We start from the raw sequence: 22393 nt of genomic DNA, 5'->3' as shown, positions 1-22393 counted from the left end.
ATATTCAGGGTTGATTTCCTTTAGGATGGACTGGTTTGATCTCCTTGCTGTCCAAGGGACAGAGTCTTCTCCAACATCACAGTCAAAAGCATTAACTGGGAGAGTGGGACCATAAAGAAGGCTGATGCCAAAGAACTGATGCTTTTGAACTGTGTTGTTGGCCATGCCATTTGCAAATATTCTCTGCCATGCAGTAGGTTGCTTTCATTTAGGGTTTCCTTTGCTGTGCAAAAGTGTTTAATTAGGTCCCATTTGTTTATGTTTGGTTTATTTCCTTTGCTTTAGGAGACAGATTCAAAAACATACTGACAGATTTCTTTTCATAGGTGGTAACAATTTCACCAAAAAAAAAAATATTTACCAGATATCTACCAAAAAATAATAAATGTATGTTAAATTGTGTTTAGCAATTATAAAGTGGTTGATACAATATTGTATGATTTCCTGAGTCAAAATAAGCATGGTATTTTAAAGCATGGTGTTTGAAAGGTACTTACTTACTTTGAGTATCTGGGACTATTTGAGGCAAAGATATGCCCACCAGCATTTCATATGAAAAAGAGAAACAATTCAAACTGTAAAGCTGAAGCAGAGCCAAAATGAGCAAGAAAAGGAGGAAAGACTACACGGAGGAGGGAAAACACCAGAGAAAAGATCTGCTTTGTGAAGAAAGTGTCTCACATGGTTCTAATCCAGAAATCAGAATCATCAGCCAGATTAACAGGTAAAATAACCATACTTAACCCATAATTAATAAATGTCGTATTTAAGACTCAGACTATATAAGCCAAGTAGTAGTGAGAATATCGGGATACATCAGTGATACGTTAGGAAGGATAGTATACTTTTTTCTTTTACCTTTGCTATTTAATTTGGCATTACTTGACTTATTTATGAAAGCTAACTAGATTATATACTTTATGTCACAAAAATACTGATTTGCATAGCGTCAATCTAAGTTTTTAAAACAGTTCTAATTGCAGAGTCACTGTCAAGAAACAGTGTGATTTTAGGTGATTCTCTTTAACTTTCCAAGTAATGTGTCAGGACATAGAGAAAATTATCCTTTGCATTCCTGATAGAGTGTTGTTTTTTTGATCATATATGCATATACTTTTTATCTGTAAATGTGTGCACGTGTGTGTCCTACAAATGTATAGGACACTAAAGTAATCCCATTCTTCCTAGAAGGTAGGGACTAACTGACCACAAGCCAAATATATCATGTTGTGTTCATAGTCATTCAACCAGAACATTAACATAGTATTTTAAACCAAGATAATTAGCTTTTCTTTATAGAAATTCATTGAAGTTCACATATAAAATTCTTAGTGTACTCAAAAACACACAAACTAGTCTGTGTGAATGCTCTCTTTATTCTGAGGCAGCAGGGTCCTGGGGCTGGAGACTGGAGACGCTTGGTTCTACCCCCTACCGACCTTGAGCACGCTGCTTAATCCCTGTCCGTCATGCTGTGAGCTTTAAATAAAGTAACACGCATAAAATGCCCAGCAGTGCTTCTGTCGTTTGATAAGCCGTGGGTAACCATCTGCAGGAGTCTGGAGGTTCTCTGATGACTTCGTGGCATGACAGAGTCAGTTATTATTGTGGAAGTTATCACTATGGAGATGGCAAGGCTGAAGCTAACTGGGAGGAGCAAGACTTGAATCAAGGAAACCAGATAGAGGCTGCTGCAATAATCCAGGCAAGAAATGCCATTGAACTATACGGCAACAGATAGTGGGAAAGAAGAAGCAAGAAACACTAAAGAGATACTGTATAATATGTATACCGAGATCACCATTTGGCTCCAGGAGTTGGAGAGATACACGTAAGTTCCAGGCCTGGATGGCATTCTGTTAAGGCAGGGTATAGTAAAAGGATGAGTTCCCGAATCTCAAGCACCTGCACACGTCAAAGAGGAAGTGCCCGACAAGCAGTGCACTAGAACTCAGGAAAGGCTGGACTGCGGCGATGCCACTCGGCAGCCCAGGGACGGTCAGTGTCAAGGAAGCAGATGACACACTTGATTTTACCCTTTTTCAGTCAAAGGTCTGGCCTGCCCCAGACCAGGGTTCATCATCAGACGCAGCTCTGAACATTGGAGGGAAATCACACTGAAGATTTCGACCTGGAAGTTCATTGCCAAGTTTGCTGCAGATGGCGAATGTCTCAGTTAGCTGTTGTTTGCTAAGTGATCTGGGTAAAACCACGAACACGGTCCCTGACGCCACGTTTCCCATCACGTGTTGCACAACTGCCAGCAAGAGACCCTTCCTTTGGCTCTGGGGGACTTAATTTCCCTTGGGAACTATTGTGGTTATTCAACTTGAAGACCTTGTAGGAAGAATCAGTTATTTCTCTCTGGGGTCTTACTCAGAGCAAGCAACATGGAAGTAAATAGTCACTAAGGAGGAACAAGGAGAAATAAACAAGCTTTTAGCCAAATTGATGAACACCAATTCATGTTATTAAAAGAGAAAACACCAGTGGCCAGTTTTACAAAAGTTGAAACTAGGAATGGTACCACCACCCTGCTGTGGCTCCTGTTCATCGCAATATATGAGAGTTAATCTCTGTGTAACCCGCACCTCTTTTGCTGTTCCCAGCACAGAGGTGCATTGTATTACATGCTGATGCCTCCATGTAGAGGTTGAGTAAAGACTTTCCGGCAGGGAGAACACCGGACTAGAAAACCAGAACTGGGGTTGGCCCAGTTCTGCCAGTGCCTAATTAATGCTGTGATCTTCTTTGTAAAGCATGGAGGTATCTCTTTTTGCCCTAATATTGTGGAATTCTGTGATCAAAATGATGCATTTAATGAAACCATTCTTTGAAAAATAATTTTTAATAGTCTCCCTGTCTTTCAGGAGTAACATGTATTTTTTTGCCTCAGAAGACTTACCAGTCAACATTATGTTGGAGAAATAAGTTTCTTAATCATAAACATGACAGCCAAACATTTACTAACTGCCTACTGCTTGCTTTCTATGAGATGCTCCATGAGCTTTCTTCAAATACCAGAGCAAACCCAAGACGATGGAAGGATGTCACTCTTCTTTCTACAGAAGGGAAAACTGAGGCTTATAATTACTAGGTGACTTGGCAAAGGTCACATGGCTGGTAAACTACAGTTTAGCCTTTAAACCCAGGTCTCTCCAACCTGACTAAGTTGCTTCAACTGGTTGTTTTCAGATCCAACATTGTATTCTGGAAAGAAGTCCGGCGAGGGGACACCAAGATCAGGCCATGATTTGTCGGGGTCTCACCATCAAAGCTGAACCAGAAAGCAGCTCAGTGAACCCGTGCTCATCCAGTCTTGTCTTGTACCCAGCAGTCTTCCTGCCAGTGAGACAGCGACACGCGCCATCACATGGGACAGTGTGTACATGTGCATCTAAATATTCAGCAAAACTAGATTTCAAATGACGCTTTAAAATGTATTGCAAAATGTACAGCATTTATTCACATACAGACAAAAAGGCACAAATTCTACTAAATAGTTCAACAAAAAAATACAGCTGTCCTCAACTAGTTTTATAAATACTTTCAAAAAGGGGGTAGAAATAAATACAGGATTGGGCCATGTAATATAAAATAGTCATCTCTACATATACTTTTGTTTTTAATTCTGATTTTTAACTCTTCATGCACCTTTTTTTTTTAACCCAATTTTAGCTGAATGGACACCAAGCTAGGCACATAGTGAAAAATCCTCTGTACAAGGTTACAAATGTAATGACAAGTTTGTCCATGTCAAAATAATTAAGATTTGTACACAACACATATAACCCTTCATTTAGATTTTGTGTTTATAACCTAACAAATGACATTCCAGGCAACTTTACAAAAGTTTAACTAGCCTACATTTTTGACATAATACATTGATCATAATCAAAGATATTTCTTGGTCAGGATGCACACGGAAAGATAAAGCTTTAAAAAAAGAAGAAAAGAAGAGCAAATGGTTCCATACTCAGAGTGCAAGTGGGCAGGTTGGGTTAGTTGCCGCTCATAACCTCATACAGAGTTCCCAGCAGGAGCGAAACTGACTTACAGAGCTGTCATTACACTGTCAGAGAAACTGTACCATTTGCATTTCAAAGCAGGAATTAAAGGTGTGGGCTTTTTGTGTTTGTGTGTTTTGTTTTTGTGTGGGGTTTTTTATTTTTGTTTTGTTTTCTTTTTGGTTCAGCATAACTTGGAACGTTTGAAAGCTTTTCAACCTAAATGTGGGGAAAAAACAGGTAAGGCATTATTTTTGCACAAAACTAGCATTCCTAATAGTGCAAATGAATCTGGTACCTCTTATAAACGGTGAGAGGTCATAGACTTACTAGAATTTAGATTTTCTTTCTATGGCTTGACAGATTATCCCTCTATATACTCTACTCTCACCCAGAGCTGTTGCTGTAGTCAAAAAAGAACTGTAAAGAGTCCACCTTCTTCTGTATCCAGCAAAAGGTTTCTTGCTCTTATGCAAAGAAAAAAAAAAAATCTGATTTTTAAATTATGCTGAGTTAATGTACAACTTGGATTCATAAGAAACTTTTAATATCTGTAGCAACAGTTTATCTGGACAACATTCTTTGAAAAATGAGCCCCATAGCTCAAAAATAGTCAGTCTAAAAACCTGGGTCATTCTTTCCCCTCCCCTGAATCAGTTACTAAAATGTATTTGAAAAGTTAAGACTTGGTTTGAAAATGTCATACATACAATGGGGATGTATCAGATCTACTATTTGATCATCTGATAAAACTTGCATAGCAAGATGGAATTCAATAAGCCTTTTTTCCTTGTTGACAGTCATCTGGAAGACTTGAAAGGTAACTACTACAGAACTCAAAGCATTACTCATTAAGTATCAGAATGTCCCTGCCACATGGAAATAAATGTATAAATGAATCAGGAATCTGAGTACTGGTATTAACAAACTAAGGGATAATTTAGGGGAAGTTGGGCTTGTTCCAAGTGCCCATAATTCTAAATCTCACTGCTACTTAAATTTTCCTTAAGTTTGATTCACAACTACATTGAATTCCAAAGAAAATTAACAGGACCTTAACACTATCCACTGTCTTAATACAAAACGCACTGCAGTGAGTGCAAAAACAGAACATTGTACTCAAATTTAATGCTAAATTTATTGCTGATAACTTACTAGTTATTGCCATTTGCAATCAGAAAGTCCAAGTTACGAATTAGAGCTTAGAACTCTGACTCCAGAAAACCTGTTACACTTCAATCTCTTTCCTGTATAAACTTGGTCAAGGGTTAAGAGGTTATCGCAACTTATTGCCTTTCTATTATTTTTAAAATATAACCTATTTTGGGTTTTTTTTCCATTTTCCTTTTTTTCTCCCAAGGAACCCATTCGTGTTGGAAGGCCGGACTCCCCAGCGTACGCACTAGTGCTCCTCTCTGGAAACACGAGTCACCAGAGTCTGGAAGTCATTGCTTAAACTTGAACAGCCATTGTGTTGTTGGAAGCCAGGTGGCCAGGTATTGCCAAAGGCCAGCGGAATCCCAAGCTAGCCCAGAAGGCAGTGGGTAGGGAAGAGAAAGGTTGAGAGGACTGGTAAGGACGGGACCTCAACTGTCCTTTCTCATGGATGGAGCCCTGTGACACGTCGCTCTCCGCCTGCCCTCTATCCAGAACACAGTCGAGAGCTGCCGGCAGCAGGACCTGGCTGCTTCCATTCACCCTAAATCTCCAAGCTCAGGCAGCTCTACCCTGTCCCTTCAGATCTTCCGGTAATGGCCTTTTTAAAACTTTTCTCTTCCCTTATCTGCTTTATTTACACATGAATTCCCTAGAATTACTGAAGCTTCAGAGCTACTGCCTGTATACTACAATGCAACAAAACAGTCCGTGGGCCAAAGTATAAATATGATTTCAAGATCACCATAGTCCTAGAAAATAAGTTTTATGGGCTACTAAATGATACGTGAGGGTTTCCTCAAGAACCATCTCTGATTCCATATATTCAGGTAACTAAGAGTTTGTGCTTTGGGAAGGATACAGAGGGCAGTAAGCACTCATGAGGCTTAGTTCAGCCTAGCCCTCTTGAGAAACTTACTTCATCCATTCTTATTGTAGTGTTAATTCAGCCTCTAGTCTTAGCAGTGTCTTATGGTTACAATCTACTCTTGTGTTTCCTCAACAAGTTGCAAATAACACACTTCTCACAACAATGATTTATAAATGACTCTGAAAAAAAATTCCAATCAGAATTGCAAGTAAATGTATTTGTGTAGCTCAGGAGTGATGGGTTTCCGCTCGTTCCCCTGTGTCAGAGCTCTCGCCTCCTGCACCATCGTGCCCGTTTCATCAAGAGGCCAGAATGCTTCTCCTGATGATGTCTGTCCTCCTGCTGATAGAGCTGCTGGCGTGGATGCACTTCTTCTCGGAGGCCTCGCTCTCCGAGTCACTCATCTCTACGTCAGGGACATACCCGTCATTCTCGTTGTCAGCTTTCAGTTTGCTTTTTGCCCTCTCCTTGGCTGGAACTCGGCCTAGGCCCAGGTAGGAGTAGTCTGAGTGCTGGTGGCAGGCCGCCTCTGGGGCCTCTCCCTGCTGCTGCCGTTCCCCCTTCTTTGGAATCCGGAATCCTCCCCAGTTCTTCACTGGGCTGGCCGGTGTCGTAGGCACTTTGACTGCAGACTGGTTATAGTTCACTCTGATCAGGGAGCCGTTGCACTTGGGCACCACCTCCTTCCTCGTGCCCGGCGCCGACTGCCCCGCCCCAGGGGAGGCGGCAGCTCTGGCGTGGTCCACGTGCCTCTGGGACACGTCTGTGGACCTCAGAGGCTTGTGACTCTGTTTCAAAGGTCTGTCCTTTACGTCCCCCTTGCTGAGGTCACACTGAAAACGATGGTCTCTCCTGTTCCCGTGGTCTGGCATCACCACACCGTTTTTCTGTTGTGCTGATACGAGCCGTGCTTCTGCAAACGTCTTTTCAAAACTCAGAAAGCTCTCTGGGCCCACCGTCCCCTCCCTTCTGCCCCCCAGGTCTGGCTGTTTTAGCTGGGTTTTGCCTTCGCTCCCAGGGCTGTTCTGCAATGGATCTCGCTTGTGGGGCTTCTTCAGCGAGTGAACCAAGGAAGTACCCATTTGCTTCCTGAAGAACGCAGAATGCCACTTCAAGTCCTCTATCTTGGGAGCATCAGGGCCCACAGAAGGACTGTTAAACAGAAGCATGTTTTCCAGTGAGGAGGAGGAGCAAGAGGAAGAAGGCACACCTGTGAACATAAAACCACAAAAAAAGAAATTGCAGCAGAAGCAAATCCAGAAGAATAAAATTTTAGACCCCTTAGCATGGCCCACTAATGCAGACTTCCCACCCAACAGTACAACATACAATCACCCAGTTTGTAAAAATTTGGTTTTTATAGTAAAGATACTACCTGCCTTGAGAATCTGCATGCTCTAGATGCTCTTTTCTAAAACAGCTTAAGTTCACATAATTTTTTTCATGAAACTGCCTTTTCAAGGAATACACTTGCCTTCAAACAAAATAACTGATCTGATTCTCGTATGTGATTTACTGCAGAATCTTTCCGTGGTCAAGTAAGCATTGCCTCCACCACCCCCCCGGTCTCAGCACCTGCCTGGCCCGCCGCCTGGGAGCAGCACACCCACAGGGGCAGGGAGTGGAGCTGTTACGCTGCTTTCTGCAAATTATCTATCCCACCCAGGGCTCGAGTGAGGATAAATACACATACATTGTGAAATGAATAAAGGAAGGTGTTTAAAAATCATTCTTGACACAGAGTACATATGTTTACTCATTATATGTACAACACACTTGTGAAATTAAACTGATTATCATCTAAACAAGGATAAGTTAAATTGGTGTTTTTCAAGCACTTTTTATGCAAATCACATTAAGAACTAAGTTGCACAATCATAACCCAGTAAAAGTGCACTTTTCATGCAACCATATTAGCCTTCATCACCTGACGTGCACTCCGACATTTTCTGTTGTTTCACATATTTTAATGCTGGTGCTGACCTGCTAAAATGCATCTCACAACCTGGTAACAAACTGTTATCCTCGGTTTGAAAAATACTGGGTAAATCCATAACATACTAGAGTTCATCAGAAGGACCATGTCCTTGCAGAAGCCTCCAGAGCCTCAAAACAGTTGTCATGTTCTCTGAGCCATGAGCCACCAGGAAATGAGGTTTCGTCCAGAGTAGCACAGGAGCCCATGTGAACCTACTGCTGGGCAGGAATGGACACCACGTGTAGACAGAATGAGCTAGCGACTCTAAACGGAGAATCACCACAACCACAGGGGAGGGGGTTTCCAATCTGCTGTTTCAGAAATGCCCGCTTTCTCAGTAACCAAACTTAGGGTCAACCTTCACACCACATTTCTATTTCTTTTACTCAGTCACCCGCTGTGGGAAAATAAAAAGGTAAGAGGTACTGTCCTCTGATTTCCATCGTGACTCGGGATCCAGGCCTCTGAGGAGCCTCGGCTTCATGACTCCCACAAGCACTGTCCCCACTGAGGACACACACCCAAGCAGAACGGCCCTGCCCATCCCAGAATCACGGACAGCATCAACATGGACCTTAGGGACACATTCAAGTCACGGCCATCTGCTCTGCCTCATCTGGAATCCTCTGTCTTAAAAGGTAGATCAGGTGAGGCACAAGTAAGAACACAACTGAAAGTCTAAAACTGGAAAAAGGAAAAAGGCATCCTAAGGGGCTCCCACTTCACTCCCTGGGGCATGGCTTCCAACCAGTCAACCTGGCACGTACTGGGGGTAGGAGGACCCCGCACCCCATTCCTGTTGTGGAACAGCAGGGGGACTTGGGAACACAGGCCCGCATCACAGCTGTTACACAGAACACTGCGTAACCTTCAGAGGCTCAACCACTTACCAAAGAAACACTGCCATGAAACACAAACAAACAACAAAAATGCCCTACGATATCTGTAAGAAATGACTCAAGGAGAATCAGATGAAAGTATTCTTTACAGCTTCCTTTCACAACTTATTTTCGAAGGCAAACTCACTCATCAGTGATCACTCATGACATAAGGACCTAGCAAGTCAGAGAAAGCCCTCCAGGGGCAGAACTCCGTGGGCACAGCTGCACTGGCGATCCCGGGCCTCTGCTGCTGGAGGAGAGTGCTCCACGCCAGCCAGGTGGACACAAAGGGAGAGCCCCCTCTTTTATTTGCATTCAAGTAGGAATAATGAAGAGACATAAGTTCACTTTGATGAATCAGACTGCTGGTACTGGGTTGGCCAAAAAGTTCTTTTGGGTTTTTCTGTACCATCTTATGAAAAAAAAAATACAAACTTTTTGGCCAACCCAATATTTACGATACTGTACCTGAAAAAATTTATTTCAAAAATTTTACAACTGAACTCACAAGTCTAGCTATTGATATAACCTTGACAGATTTGGGGAATATTTACTCTTGCAAAGGAAATTATCTAGGATGATATTATTAAATAAGTTAATGGCATCAAAACAAGGATATCTTTTAAAACTTGCCAAGCTTTTTCTCCTCTTTGTTCAGCTGACCAGTTACTTCTGGTCACATATATCCAGATGGTTTTGTCAACATAATAGGTTATTATTTCTTTGTTCAGTCCATGTTTCATAGTATATGTAAAGAGCCACAAAAGCAGAAGGTTAGAGTAAGCCCGTTGACTGTGCACAAGGAAAGTCGTGCAAAGACAAGCAGACACCCGCTCCCAAGACCTACCTACTAGCGGGTAGGTCTCTACACACTCGGCACTCTTCCTCCTCCTCTGAAATCCTTATAACACCTGCCTTCTGGGGCTTGTGAGCACAGAACGTTAGCCCTTCAAGGCCTTCAGAGGCCAAAATGCTGGACCAAAACTCTTACAGATGGACAGACTTTAGAGAGGTCCAACAACCTGTCCCACTATGCACTTGATCTCAAAGTCACTTAAGTGCTCTCCAAAGGGAAGGAAGTCCATCCCTTAGTTTTTTTCTTTGCCAGAGAAATGCAAAAATAGGCAGCACTAAATACTTTGTGCTGAATCTCAAAAATATTCAAAATTTCAATTACACCGAAAGAATCCACTGTAAATATTATCTAAACGTGGATATGTGCATTGAGTACCCAATCTTAGATATATTTACCATATGTTACAGGTAGACCCAAAGGCTAAATAACCAATACATCTTTTTAGGTATCCCCGAGACTCTGTACATTTATCAAGTGCTTTACAATACATAAGTTGCTTTTTGAGTCTCACTACTTCCCAGGAGGGAGCTGGAGATCTCATCCCAACATTACGTGTGAGGAAATGGAAGAGACTCAGAAAACTTTAGACTCACTTGTGTTGGGCATATAAGTAGGGAATACAGGATTTAACCCATATGAGGCTGAAGCCATGGCCCCGTCCCCTAGACCACAGTGCCTCAAATGCCTGAGATTTCCCTCAACAGCAAAAGCCTTCCCTTTGATTCTTCTAGAGTAAAAAAGAAAATTGAAAAGACACTAGCATGTTTTTCCCCCTGAACAGAGTGTTAAGGCTAACAAACCCCTGCCCTGTTGTTTGACCTACCAGGGCTTAATGCATACCTGAAACTCTTTCTTGCTCCAAAAGCTTAGTGTAAAGATTGAATATCTGTTCCTGGACTTTGCACACAGATCGTTTAATCTTTTCCCTGCGGGTCACCATGTAAGTGAGGTTCCGAACCTGGAACGTAGAGAATAAAGATTCTAAGTAAGCAATATACATTATAACAGTACTTTTTTTTTTTTTTTTAACCTGAGGGGGGAAAAATGTATCCCACTAGGTCCTTGACTGACTTTTGAAATCAAAATATAAATGTTTTATGGAATCTGACCTCCCTTTGTGATGCTAAGTACCACCAGAGAAAGGGCTTGTAGGAGGGAGCCATGCCCCCAACACCAAACCAGGCCAACGGCCTGGCCATCGGCTCATCCCAGCAGAGAGATGCCCAATGGTGTGCAAGGCCAGGCATACCAGCTCTTGCCAAAGGACTCTGCTTATCCTCCCATGAATTCTATTGTCAGAAGCTTTAGAGCAGTTCAGAAGCCACCTTGGTTGCACTTTATCAAGCATCTTCTGAAGATGCAACTAGGCAAGCACAGGGTCAAGGGCCATTAGAGGAAAGAGCCCCCCAAAAAAGCGTTCCTGCATGGGGCCCACGAGAATGCCAAGTGGTCACCAAGAATCCAAGTGAAGTTCCATCAACTGGACACTGAGCTCTCTGAAATACCTTGGAATTTACAGGTAGCTAATTTGTTCCTACAGAGCAAACACCTAGGGCGGGTCCTTGCTTTGCCTCAGATTTGCTACATCAGCATCTTAAGGCCAGCTCTCTGCATCACTGACACTGCCTGCTTCCTGATCCATCTGTCAGTAACAGAGAGCCCAGCGCTACGAGCTCCACTTGGCATCTGATGCGCAACCACTGGGGGCTGCACGCATATCCTCATTAACCTACACTAGCTAATCAACACGAATTTGTTACCCGCTTTCAAAGCCACCTGTGGTCAGTCAATAGAGTCAAAATTTAATGACTTAGTCAATAAACTCCCTTAAATCTCTTCAGTCCTAACACTTATTGGTAAACCCAATCAGTCTGCATGGGCCTGGAAACACAAATGTCAAACGCAACACACCAGATGCACAATTAAACCTGTCTTCAAGATGTGAACAATACCTTCCCAGAAAGCTCAGTGGCAAGACTGAGAAGTGTCTCGGTATCCCGATCAGCTCCTACACCAAAGGCACAACTATACTCTCCCACCACTTGGGCAGTCCCATCCCGTCACCTTCTCAAAGGTCACTCATCTTTCAGCAGCAAGTGGCAACAAGACACACATGACCCTGAATTTTGGCTTATGTTCGGACACCGCCCCTAAAGAAGCCTAGCAGCAATTCCATCTGCTCTTCCCCAGCGGTGTTAAAGACAGCCTCCTTTGCGAAAGGACACAAGGTCAGCTGGCTTTCACGTTTGCATTTTACACATCATAAATGGTGTAATTTCCAGGCCAACAGCAGGAACACCAAGTCAGGCTTCTTTTGTTCCCAAATGATTCACTGTTTAGGAATTTTCTGACACTTGTTAATAAAAATAATTGCAAAGAAAATCAGCCTTCCTATCTCAGAGTAAATATTGTTTCAGTGTCATTCACCCTGGTTAAAACACATTCTGACAGCCTCACCCTCTCCCCGCCAGGCCAGTAAGTAGGTGTTCTTTTTTAAGAATTCTGATCAGTTTGGGGATGGAGGTAGCCAGTGGGTGAGATTTTCTTTACAAATATTCCACCCAAAGGAGATTAAGAGTAGAAGCTCAAAAAGAGGAAGGAGTCGAACCTAGATCCTTATTACAGATTCATTAATTACTGAAAAACAAATGGAGAGTGATTTTTACATTAAGGCAGGGGACCCAACTTGTGGAGCTAGGAAAGGTAAATTCTCTGACAGGAGTGGACAAGGTTACTCTCTATTTAAGTCAGATGTACAACAGAGATACATCTCTTTCCTTAAAATGGTCAAGGAAATAGAAAAGACAAAGAACTTGAACTTCGGCGTCTGCAACCACTTCTCCCAGGAAAGATGTCCACCCTGGCTGCTAAGTGGGAAAACCACACTTCCATTCCCCATGATCTGAGAAGAGACATCTAACTATGACCCCAGGGTTTTCTATTGGAAAAATCAGCCTCTGAATAACCTAGACCTGGGTGGCCACAGAATAGTTGAGTGCCCTAAACCTCACCTCCCTTATGCACCAAACACCCCGTGAAGGGCAACTTCCATCAGCAGCCCCCATATATCCAACTGAACTGAGGCTCTGTCAAGACACACCCTGCCTGGCCTTTCTGTGCCCTGCTAGACCTGACTTCCTTCCCCTCCATCTTCTCCCAATCGCCAGCGAGGTGGCACCCAAAACCAGATCTACCATACCGTGTCAAACCCAAGACACAAAGCCAAGGTTCCCAAACATGAAAGGGCCCTAAAATACAGAATGCTGGCCTCCACACCCAGAATTTCCACAGTCAGAGGTGGGGTCCGAAGGTCAGCAGGTCACATTGCTGCAGGCTGAGGGCCACGCTCTGAGAACCACTGCCCTCGGGAACCCAACAATGATCTCAAGTTTTCTTGAATCCCAAACACTGCTTGCAACACTAGAACTTAACTTGCCTTTTATGCTCCCGGACAACTGCAGCCGCTATCAGAATGTCAAGTGACCATCCCACCGAAAGTTGGGCAGAACGGCCCCCCAGGACCTGCTGTTTTCGATGCCCCAGTGCAGAGGTGGCATATCCTTATCTGAGAAAGTACCCCTTTTGCTGCTGAATTCATGTTTAGTGCTTCCTTCAGAAGACAATGTCTGGGGGAAGAGCGATCCCACCAGTGAAGTGGCAGCCTTGGCAACTTGGCATGGCACCCGCCACATGGGTAATCGTGTCTTCAGGTCCCCACACCGCTGAGAGTCCATTCCTGCCGCCTGTCTGGTCCAGAACTAGAACGCAGGTGTGCAAGGCGCCCCCAAGGCATGTATTTGCAGGAACCACCACCATTTTCACTCAGCGTTGTCTGCATTTCTAATGAGGCCTACTACTCAGTTCTGAAGGGAACACATGCCTTGATCATGCTCCTTCATATTAAGCACTATGGAATGTTAATTACCTAGTGTGAATTACACTACCTAGTGTGTGAATTACCCAAGACTCTTAAAAACAAATTTATGATTTGTTCTTATTGTCACCCCTGCTCTGATGAGTCTTCTGCCCAATACTGTTTATAATTACAAATAACTACTCTCTGCAGCATGGCCAGGATTTCCGTTTTTTTTAAAGCCTCCACCCTAACAGGCCTTGTGGCACATTCTGGAAAACATGGTTTTCATTTTAATAAGCTTATTTTAAACTGACACTAAATGCCCTAAAATCTTAAAAGACTCTTTAAAGTAAATGCAAGTAATGCCACACAGACGAAAATCCTGATTTATTCCCTATTCTCATACATCATTGGCATTCTACTTAAAAAGCAACAGTGATGACTCAAAAAAAACACTTCAGAATTACAGGTGCGTGTTAATCTGAGGATCTTATGTACAGAAGAGTTAGTACACCACAAGCGTTTTCTACACTTTTATTCTGTGGTGATTGAGACACACACACAGTCCAAACATTAGACTTCTCGTCGTCCCTCCTGAGGACTGACGCCAAAGCTCATGCAACCCCAAGTACAGCAGCTGTCGAGCTGGGACAAGGCTTCTCACCAGGATTCCACTGTATCCTTCTGAACCCTTTTCTCATGGCTAACAAAAAGGTCACACAGACCTGTGATTGAGGCGAGGTCTTCTTCACACTCACCACCAGGGGGGGCACGGGAGCAGGAGAGCCTCAATGCCACGCCCCTCACCTCCCCTCTGCCTGAATCCTGGTGGGGTGTCACTGTCAGGTTCTAGAACAGTCTCTTCTAAGGAAGGCCCACCAATGCTCTCACTGCCACGCCGCCTCTGCCAGGGCGGTGCTGGTGTCTGTGAGAGCCGGGCTTTTTCGTTCAGTACTTCCCCCACGTATCCCTATTCGTTGCCTAGGCTCTCACTTCCCATCAGCTCTGAGTCAGATTCTCTCCCAGGCAGGTGAATCACTAATAAGTTAGGTGCTTGGGGGACATGCGTTAACCATTTCAGGCCACTTGAGTGCCTTTCAGCACAGGCTGCTCCTCCGTTCCATCTCCCGTGCACTAATGAATTTAATCGGAGCCGGCTGTTGGCAGCAGGGCAATCAGGGGAGCTGCCGCAGAAGGTGCTCGGAGACGCATCGCCAATTAGTGAGCTTCAGTCAGAAGCTACCTACAGGGAGCAGGAGGCCAGGGGGAAAAGACAGCCTGCTCCTGATTACTCCTGTAGCAGGAAAGGAGGTCCAGACGGGGACTCCAGAGATGCTGGAGAGCTGGGGAAATACAAAGCAGCAACAGCGGAAGGGAAGTGCCGCCAGCGGAGGCTGCGGGCAGAAGTGTGATCCGGAAGTGTGCAACGGAGTGTGCTAGTTAGTGTGCCCACGGGCTCCTCAGTCAGATCACAGGCCTCTGTGCACCAGGAGTCCCACCCCACGCCCACACCAGACAGAGCACACAGACACATGGACACAGCCACACAGCCACACAACACGGACAGCCTCAGTGGCGACGTAGCACCTCGCTGCGGGAGAACCACGGGGAACAGGCATGCACGGGCGTGGCGGTGATGCACACACGCTGGCACCCACACCTGCTCTGCTCAGTGACTGCAAGGGCGAAGGCCCCGCGAGGGAGCCGAGGAACAGGGCTGGGCCGAGAGGCAGCAAGGCGGGGTGCCCCCTCAGGCTGAACAAAAGATCTCCCTCCTCTGCCCGCCTGCCCCACCCCCACACCATGAAATCCGTTCTGGCTCCTCAGTCTGTAAACAATTCTAAGCCCATCCCTTGGCCATTTCCCTGGGGCTGTTCCCTCTAGCTCTAGAATGGAGGAGGGGAAAGAGGCACCCATGTGATCTCCCAGAAGAACAGTTAACTATTTAAAATTAAACCAGAGAAGCTCCCCATTCTGTGGTCATCTTGCGTGTGTGTACATCGAGTTTCCCAGCCATAAATATACGGAACCAACACCACCTCATGCTGCAGTGTGTACAGGGCCTGAGAGTAAATGAACGGCTACCGTCCCTTGCTCCGGGCCAGCGGCCGTCTCTGCCGTCGTCTTCTCTAGGCCACTACAAGGTGTCAGTGTCGGTCATTACCCTCTCCAGGTCCTGCCGCAGGTGCGTGAACAGCTGCAGCCTCCTAAACAAGACATCCTGCTCCCGCTTGGCTAGATTGTCCTCTTCGTCTTTCTTTGGAGTGATGAGGGGCTTGTTGAAGTTGACCTTCCTCTTCAACTTCCAGTACTGGTACAGAAAGTCCACCACCTCCTCGGGCAGCCGCAGGGCCCTGGCTACATCCAGCAGGTTGACGAACGTGTAGAATTCGTCCTCCAGCTGCTGCAGCTTCTGCTTGCGGACGCTGACCCGGTGGGCCTCCTCCCGATTCTGCTCGAGGCCAGCGAAGGGCTCCAGCGGATCCCGCGGGGAGCACTCGGGAGCACCATTCTCCTGAGCAGTCCCCTCACCAAGGCCCTCCTCGGCTTTGCGATGAGAGCTGTGCTTCGGACAGTAGGACTTGAACTTGACTTCGTCGTTCTCTGCCAAGATAGTCTTCATCTCTAGGCCCCGGTCAAACGCACAGGTCACGTGGAAGGCCGTGCGGCAGTTCTTCACGGAGCACTGGCAAGAAAACAGAGAGCAAGAGGTGGGGTTAGGGAGCAAGAGGTGGGATTAGGGAGCGACAGGACCCGAAGTCCTGAGCGCAGGCACCCCGTCCACCTGCACGCACGTGCGTGCACCCGCGCACACACACGCACACACACCGAAGAGCTGCACTTGGAGTGCTCAGGACAGAAAGGCTTTACGTGGATGACCCCCGGCAGATCTAATCGTGTTTTAAACAAGCTATGGCTTGGGATTCAGGAGGCTTTTTTTCATTAACCAAACAGTAACTCTCTTACAAAAGCAACTGCATCCAGAATCACCTCGTAAGGCGGGCGTAATTATACAGGTGGCACGTGCAGATGTTCTCAATACACAGCGTGTACTCTGAGGCATTCACTTGTTTTTTTATCTGAGCTTTTTTAACGTGTATATTAAAAGCCTGAGTGGTGAAATCTCCTCAAGGACGACACCAGTCAGAGTTGTTACAGGATCACGGGGGCCCTTCCTGTGGCCCCCAGGACGAGGCCCAACACAGGGGCACACTCCTCCCAGCAGCAGGGGTTGCTCAAGACCCAGGAGGTGAATTAGAAACTCCCAAAGAGATGCAAGGAACCAGAGACTGGGACCACCCTGCACAGACAGCGTGAGACTAGTCTCTGCACCCTAGGGAAGCTCTGCCAGATGCAGAGGCCTCCTGGCCCATGAGGCCAAGCTCTGAGACCTGGGTGCGCCGCGCCTGGCAGTGCAAGCTCGAGGGACCTACCGCCAGCAGGTGGAAGGAAGGTCAGCCCAGAGGTCAGGCACTACCCAGCCCGATCTCCCACTCACTGCCCCACCAGGAGGACCATGTAGTGCCTTTGATCCACACAGCAAGCTGGAGGCCTAGCAGGAGGAAAGCGATTAACTTCTCCCATCTGATCAGTGCTGGGAGAATGCCAGGGAGGAGGTTCCTGGTGGTGACTGAAGCCAGTCCCTTAAAAAGCAACACGGTATTGTTTGAGGCCAAGTGATCCTGGCCGCGGCAGGGCTGTAGAAAGGAGAAGAACCTGCAACCCGGTGGGGCTTGGGGCCAGCTGAAAAGCTTAACTAAACTCATTCAAAGGAGCCCTGCACAGCATCGTCACATTCTGCAGAGGCTGGGGCTGGGCTTCTTCCCCTCATCACTTCAGTATTTAGGAGGGGACTCGGTGCCAGTCGTGACTTCCTCCATTATGACAAAGTCTCTTCTACCCAGAAGTACAGAAAATCTAGCTCGCTTCACAGAAAATCAGTTCCCCCAGTGCACACACTTCAAGCACACAAACCAACATAAATCTGTAATTTTGTCTTTAATAATAACCTCAATTCCAAGCAACGTGTGAAATCCGCTTTGGTGGCACCACACACACACCCCTGGCCACTATCAGTAAAAGGCCAAGTGCTCCTCCTCCTCCACAGGCAGCCAAGAGGGGAGGCAAGTGGAACGGACGACGGAGACGCTATCAGTGTTTGGTGCCAACGACATTTTACATCAGCGCCCCGACCTGCAAGAGGAACACGCCACAGCAGAGCGTTTATGCTGGGCTTTGTAAAGACGCCAAATGGCCTTCCTCTGGGTTTTCCCATTCAGGTTGACTCAGCAAACAGATGTTACAGAAACATAAGCCTGAGCCCTTCCAGCTGCAGACATTTCAGACAGGAATTCTTTAATAAAATCAGTCTATTCTGTGAAGATATGAAAAATCATCAAACTTCCTTGGCCTCTCCTCCTTCAAATTAATGTTCTGGAAAAAAGAGGTCAATGGCAACAACAACAACAAAAAAACATCATTTTATCGTCTCTGTTTAAAAGAGAAGCAGAGATCCCAATCGCCTGCCTCTTGTAAGCATCAATGAAGGACCTGCTCAGTAAAGGGTGTAGTCTCTACCCTCAGAACATCAGGTACCTCAGAAGAAAACAAATTTCCATTTTTCTTGGTTAGCACAGCTTGTTTCCTGAAAGTATTCACATGGGCAGTCTATACACACATACATATACCCACTCCAATGTCTTTTTTATTTGCTTTACTTTGTGGCTTTTAAAAAATTTCTCCTCCATGTCCTCTGAATACAATTCTCAGGCCAAAGGCTTTTGTCATGTTTTAGTTTTAAGCAGATTCCATTCACATACAAAAAAATCTGCACTATTTTCAAGGTCCACAGCCAAATCCCACCAGCTGTCTCCTGCCTCACCCTCTGAATATTTTTGTTACATTTTGGATTCTTGAACACCAGTGGAAGTGATAACGAAGAAAAGCACAACTGCTTGGCGTGTAAAATGCAAACTTTTTAAAAACCACCAGCCACTGGATACCTTACCGAGAGGAATATCTATCAGCCAAAATACAAACTGATTTTGTCAAATGAGGTCACTTCTTTCAAAGCCGCAACTGGTGGTCTGACCGAGCTTGTGCGGTGTGTGTCTGTGCTGAGCTGCTGTGTTTTCTGCATCAAGAGAGAAGACACCCCAAACCAACACCTCTGCCCTCAGGACATGACCTGGGGACTGAGGAGGAGCGGGGAGGACGGAGGAGGGGGGGTGGAGCCATGGCCCTGAGGGGGCACCCCCCACAGGAGGAGCCAGCAGGGCCCCAGGCAGGACTTGGAGACCTTGGTGGAATAGCGTCTCAGGCCTCTTAAGTCAAGACTAGATGCCAAAAACGTGAGGCCCAGAAATTAACTTCTCAAGCAGTCTTTTACACACACAGAAAACCACCAGGCCATCTATATTTTCTCCTTAATTCTTCCTACATTATGACCTTCCACACTTGCCTGCACATGGACACAGAAAATACAGGCACAATTTTTACATACAGGCTCTCCCCACAACCCCACCTCCCCACACACAAGAGCATTAAAAAAAATCAGAAATCCAGGCTGTGTAGAACCCTAGGAGCAGCACCTCAGGGGTGCCCCCTACCCAGCTGGTGCTCCAAGGTGTACCTGTTTTACCAAACACAAAAGCATCAGCATGCCAAGCTGACTCCAAACACTGTGTACCAAGACAAGGAACCCACGTGCACGCCTCAGACACCAGCAGGGCCCCTCAGCAGGTCGGGGGTGACTGTCCCTCAAGTGCCCAGCCTCCAGCTCGCCACCAGGGCTGTCCCCATGACGCCAGGCTTGTGGCAGCAACGAGAAATAGGCACAGACTGGAACTGCCGGGCGGCCCAGGCAGACTTCTGAGCTGCCCTGTGACGGTTACAACTGGTGTTCTGGTTATAACCCACCAACAAAGGCGCGCACACAGGGTGTGGCCGCACCCCCCGCCCCCACCACCACCACCGCCCTCAGCAACCTGAGAGGGCTGTGCTTCCTGGAGTCCAGTCCCATCTCCAAACCCTGTGAGAGTTAGTTCAGAACCCTGCCCTGCAATGCAGGGAAGGGCAGTCACACTGTCCCGACCGAGCTGATTACCTGTATGGATGCCCCAAACTTCTCATTGCAGAGGCTGCACACAAGCGCCCACCGACTGCTGGGGATGTGGGACACCTTCGTGATGGGCTCCATCTTCTCGGGGCTGCCGATGCTCACCTGGAGGCCGAGACAAAGCAAGACAGAGCGGTAGAGGCCACCAGACAGACAAAGGCAGACCACAGATGGAGAAACTTCAAGATGCTTCCTTCCCCACGACTCTCCTACCAGGGCATGCCAAGGGGCCCTCGCCCTCCTAGCACAGGTAAAATCCCACTTTAAAGGGGCGAGCTCCACACCTGGGCAGGGGGGTTGGGTTTCATCTGATGCAAACATCCTGTTTGTAAAGACATTCAGATATACCAACGTTCACTGCTCACCCAAGTGATAGCTCAGATGTGTACGTATCAGGACAAGGTAAACGAGTACACCTCTGGTCCACAGAGAAGTGGTCAAGGCTGGAAATCCATCTTAAATATACCAGAACACATTGTGAACAACTGAGTAAGTAAGTACTGACTGCTTTTAAACTAGTATCTCTCTTTCACTGGAGAAAAACCATTCTCCTCAGTCAGAAATGTTTACTACATACTAAATAGAAAACTGCCAAGATAAATAAGATGCCCTCTCCATGTTCGGGCTGGATCACTGAACTGTATCCTGTTAATACCAAACTGTGAGATCCCAAGTCCTGAAGCCTCACTTCAAAAATCACTCAGATAACTTTTTTCCTCAGGAGAAAAATGCACCAAAATTACACACCAAAAAATGCTAAAATTTGAATCACAAATGATATTCTCAGAGTGAGCCATGCAAATTAAATTAGTCAAGGTCTGGGACTTGAAATAAATTAGACCAGACCTGAAATTAAAAAGGTCGAGGCTAAGTAAGAATTTTAATAAAAATCACACAAATGTGACCTAGAGCAGTGGTTCTTTAACCACAACTGTGTGGCTTGCGTGGTTCGCCAGCTCCAAGGGGTTACAGCCCACCTCAGGGGAAGGTCGCAACGTGAACGCCATGGGTCCACTCCTGGGAGCTTGTGCGCAGCGGAGACAAATCTGAACACCTCCACCCAGGAATCCAACTAGCTGTGGCTCCCAGTCAACGTCTCTACAAACGTTCACACCGTCAGCAGGTGACAGCGTGCCTCAGATTCAATTTAAGGTGGAAAAAGGAGTAGTAATTCACAGGCGGCGTTTTACTCAACCGCTGCGATGAGGTCTGCTAATTAATGAACGGCTCCCCGTGAGAATGAGCAGCACAGGCTCTGGAGCTGAACCACCCAGAAGGGTACCCACCTCGGGGATCCACAGCGCACAGCTGACATGCACCCACTTGGTCCCGCTGCGGGTGGGCTTCATCGCTCCTCCTTTCTTGGGACACAGCAAACACTTGGGCTGAACGCCTAGGGCGCACGTCCGGCACAGCCAGCTGCCCTCTGGGACCTTGAGGATTCCGTAGCAGGCCTATGAAGACACCGCACATCCCAAGGAAAAGAGAGAAGAGAGTTGTTTTTCCCGTATGTCTATTAATTTTAAACACCTAGAAAGAGTTTAACAGAACTGCCACCAAACAGAGGAACTCCCTTCAGGAAAGGTGCCGGGCAGCCTCACAGTCAGGAGGTGGGGGACACACACTCCAGGGGGGGGCCTGAGAACCACTCAAGGACAGAAAGGTCCAACAGAAATCTGCTGTGTAGCTACAGATACCCCCTGTACCAAGTTTCTAAATATTAGTCAGTAAACCCTCAAAACACTCTCCAGAGCTAGATGGGGTAGGCATCCCTCCGATTTACTGATGCAGCTGAGACAGAGTGAGGAGAAAGCACAAAGCAGCTGAGTCTCCCAAAGCTGTGACATGAGACACCTCTGGACATGAGAAAGAACCAAGGGGCAGCCTGGGCCCCCAGGCTGAGCAAGCTCTACTAACCTGGCCCCCACGCCTCCTCACCCCAAGTGAGCACCACAGGCACAGAAAAATGAGACCTTCTAGACAAAACAAGAAATTTGGTCTCTTTGGCTGATGTTCAAAACAAAGCCTGCTTTACATAAGATGGCAAATTACACAAGACAGCAATAACTGCAGAACTCAAGGCAACGAAAAGCCATTAAGATGGGTCAAAGAAAGAAAAGGCAAACGCTGAAGAAGCAGAGAAAGAAAACCGTGATGGGACCAGGAGCACAGTCAGAGCCGTTTAAAAACACCAAACTGTTCAGAACTGTATCCTTAAATGAACTAACTACGAGTCAGGAAGTGGAGAGACAGAGTAACACAACTCCAATTCTCCAGACAGGAAAAACACAGCCGCTATGCAATCTGAATATCCAGGACGCAAAAAGGAAACCACAGGATGGGAGTGCAGCAAAGTTAAGTGACACTAAGGCTGGAGCTCAGGAGCAGTGTCGGTGCCGTGAATGAGCCACTGTCAACACAGCCCGACTGGAAAAACAAAACAAGACAAAACTTTTTATAGAACTGACACTATTAAGGCTTCAAATACCAAAAAAGTCTATATCAGGCACTCCAGAAAAAAAGTCTCATTTGAGCAGGTAATTTTTTCTTTTTTACTGGAAAAACAAGTCTAAGTAAATTAGAAGATTAAACAAAGGATGCCTTAAAGACAAGTCATGAAGAACATCCCAAAAGAAAAAGGACCCAGAGGAAATACTAAGAGACAATGAGG

General features: G+C 46.1%; 1 protein-coding gene across 10 annotated transcripts in view; it reads right to left on the bottom strand.

Moving 5' to 3' along the window:
• Positions 1-3606: 3606 nt before the first annotated feature.
• Positions 3607-22393, bottom strand: part of JADE1 (jade family PHD finger 1) — a 56253-nt gene continuing 37466 nt past the window's right edge. For 9 of the 10 annotated variants that reach the window (XM_070386521.1, XM_070386523.1, XM_070386519.1 and 6 more), the window contains 5 exons: positions 21009-21176; positions 19711-19827; positions 15769-16290; positions 10589-10706; positions 3607-7243 (listed from right to left, as the gene is read on the bottom strand). In XM_070386521.1, coding sequence (XP_070242622.1) covers positions 6333-7243; positions 10589-10706; positions 15769-16290; positions 19711-19827; positions 21009-21176 — 1836 coding nt within the window. In that variant the 3' untranslated portion in view covers positions 3607-6332. Of the gene's footprint in view, positions 7244-10588; positions 10707-15689; positions 16291-19710; positions 19828-21008; positions 21177-22393 lie in introns of those variants that run through there. The other variant, XR_011467468.1, reaches the window with a different exon arrangement.

This window comes from Bos mutus, chromosome 17 (genome assembly GCF_027580195.1).
Source record: "Bos mutus isolate GX-2022 chromosome 17, NWIPB_WYAK_1.1, whole genome shotgun sequence".
Classification (NCBI taxonomy): Eukaryota; Metazoa; Chordata; class Mammalia; order Artiodactyla; family Bovidae; genus Bos; species Bos mutus.
Note: the sequence above shows the minus strand (reverse complement) of the source record. Positions and strands in the feature narration are given on the sequence as shown.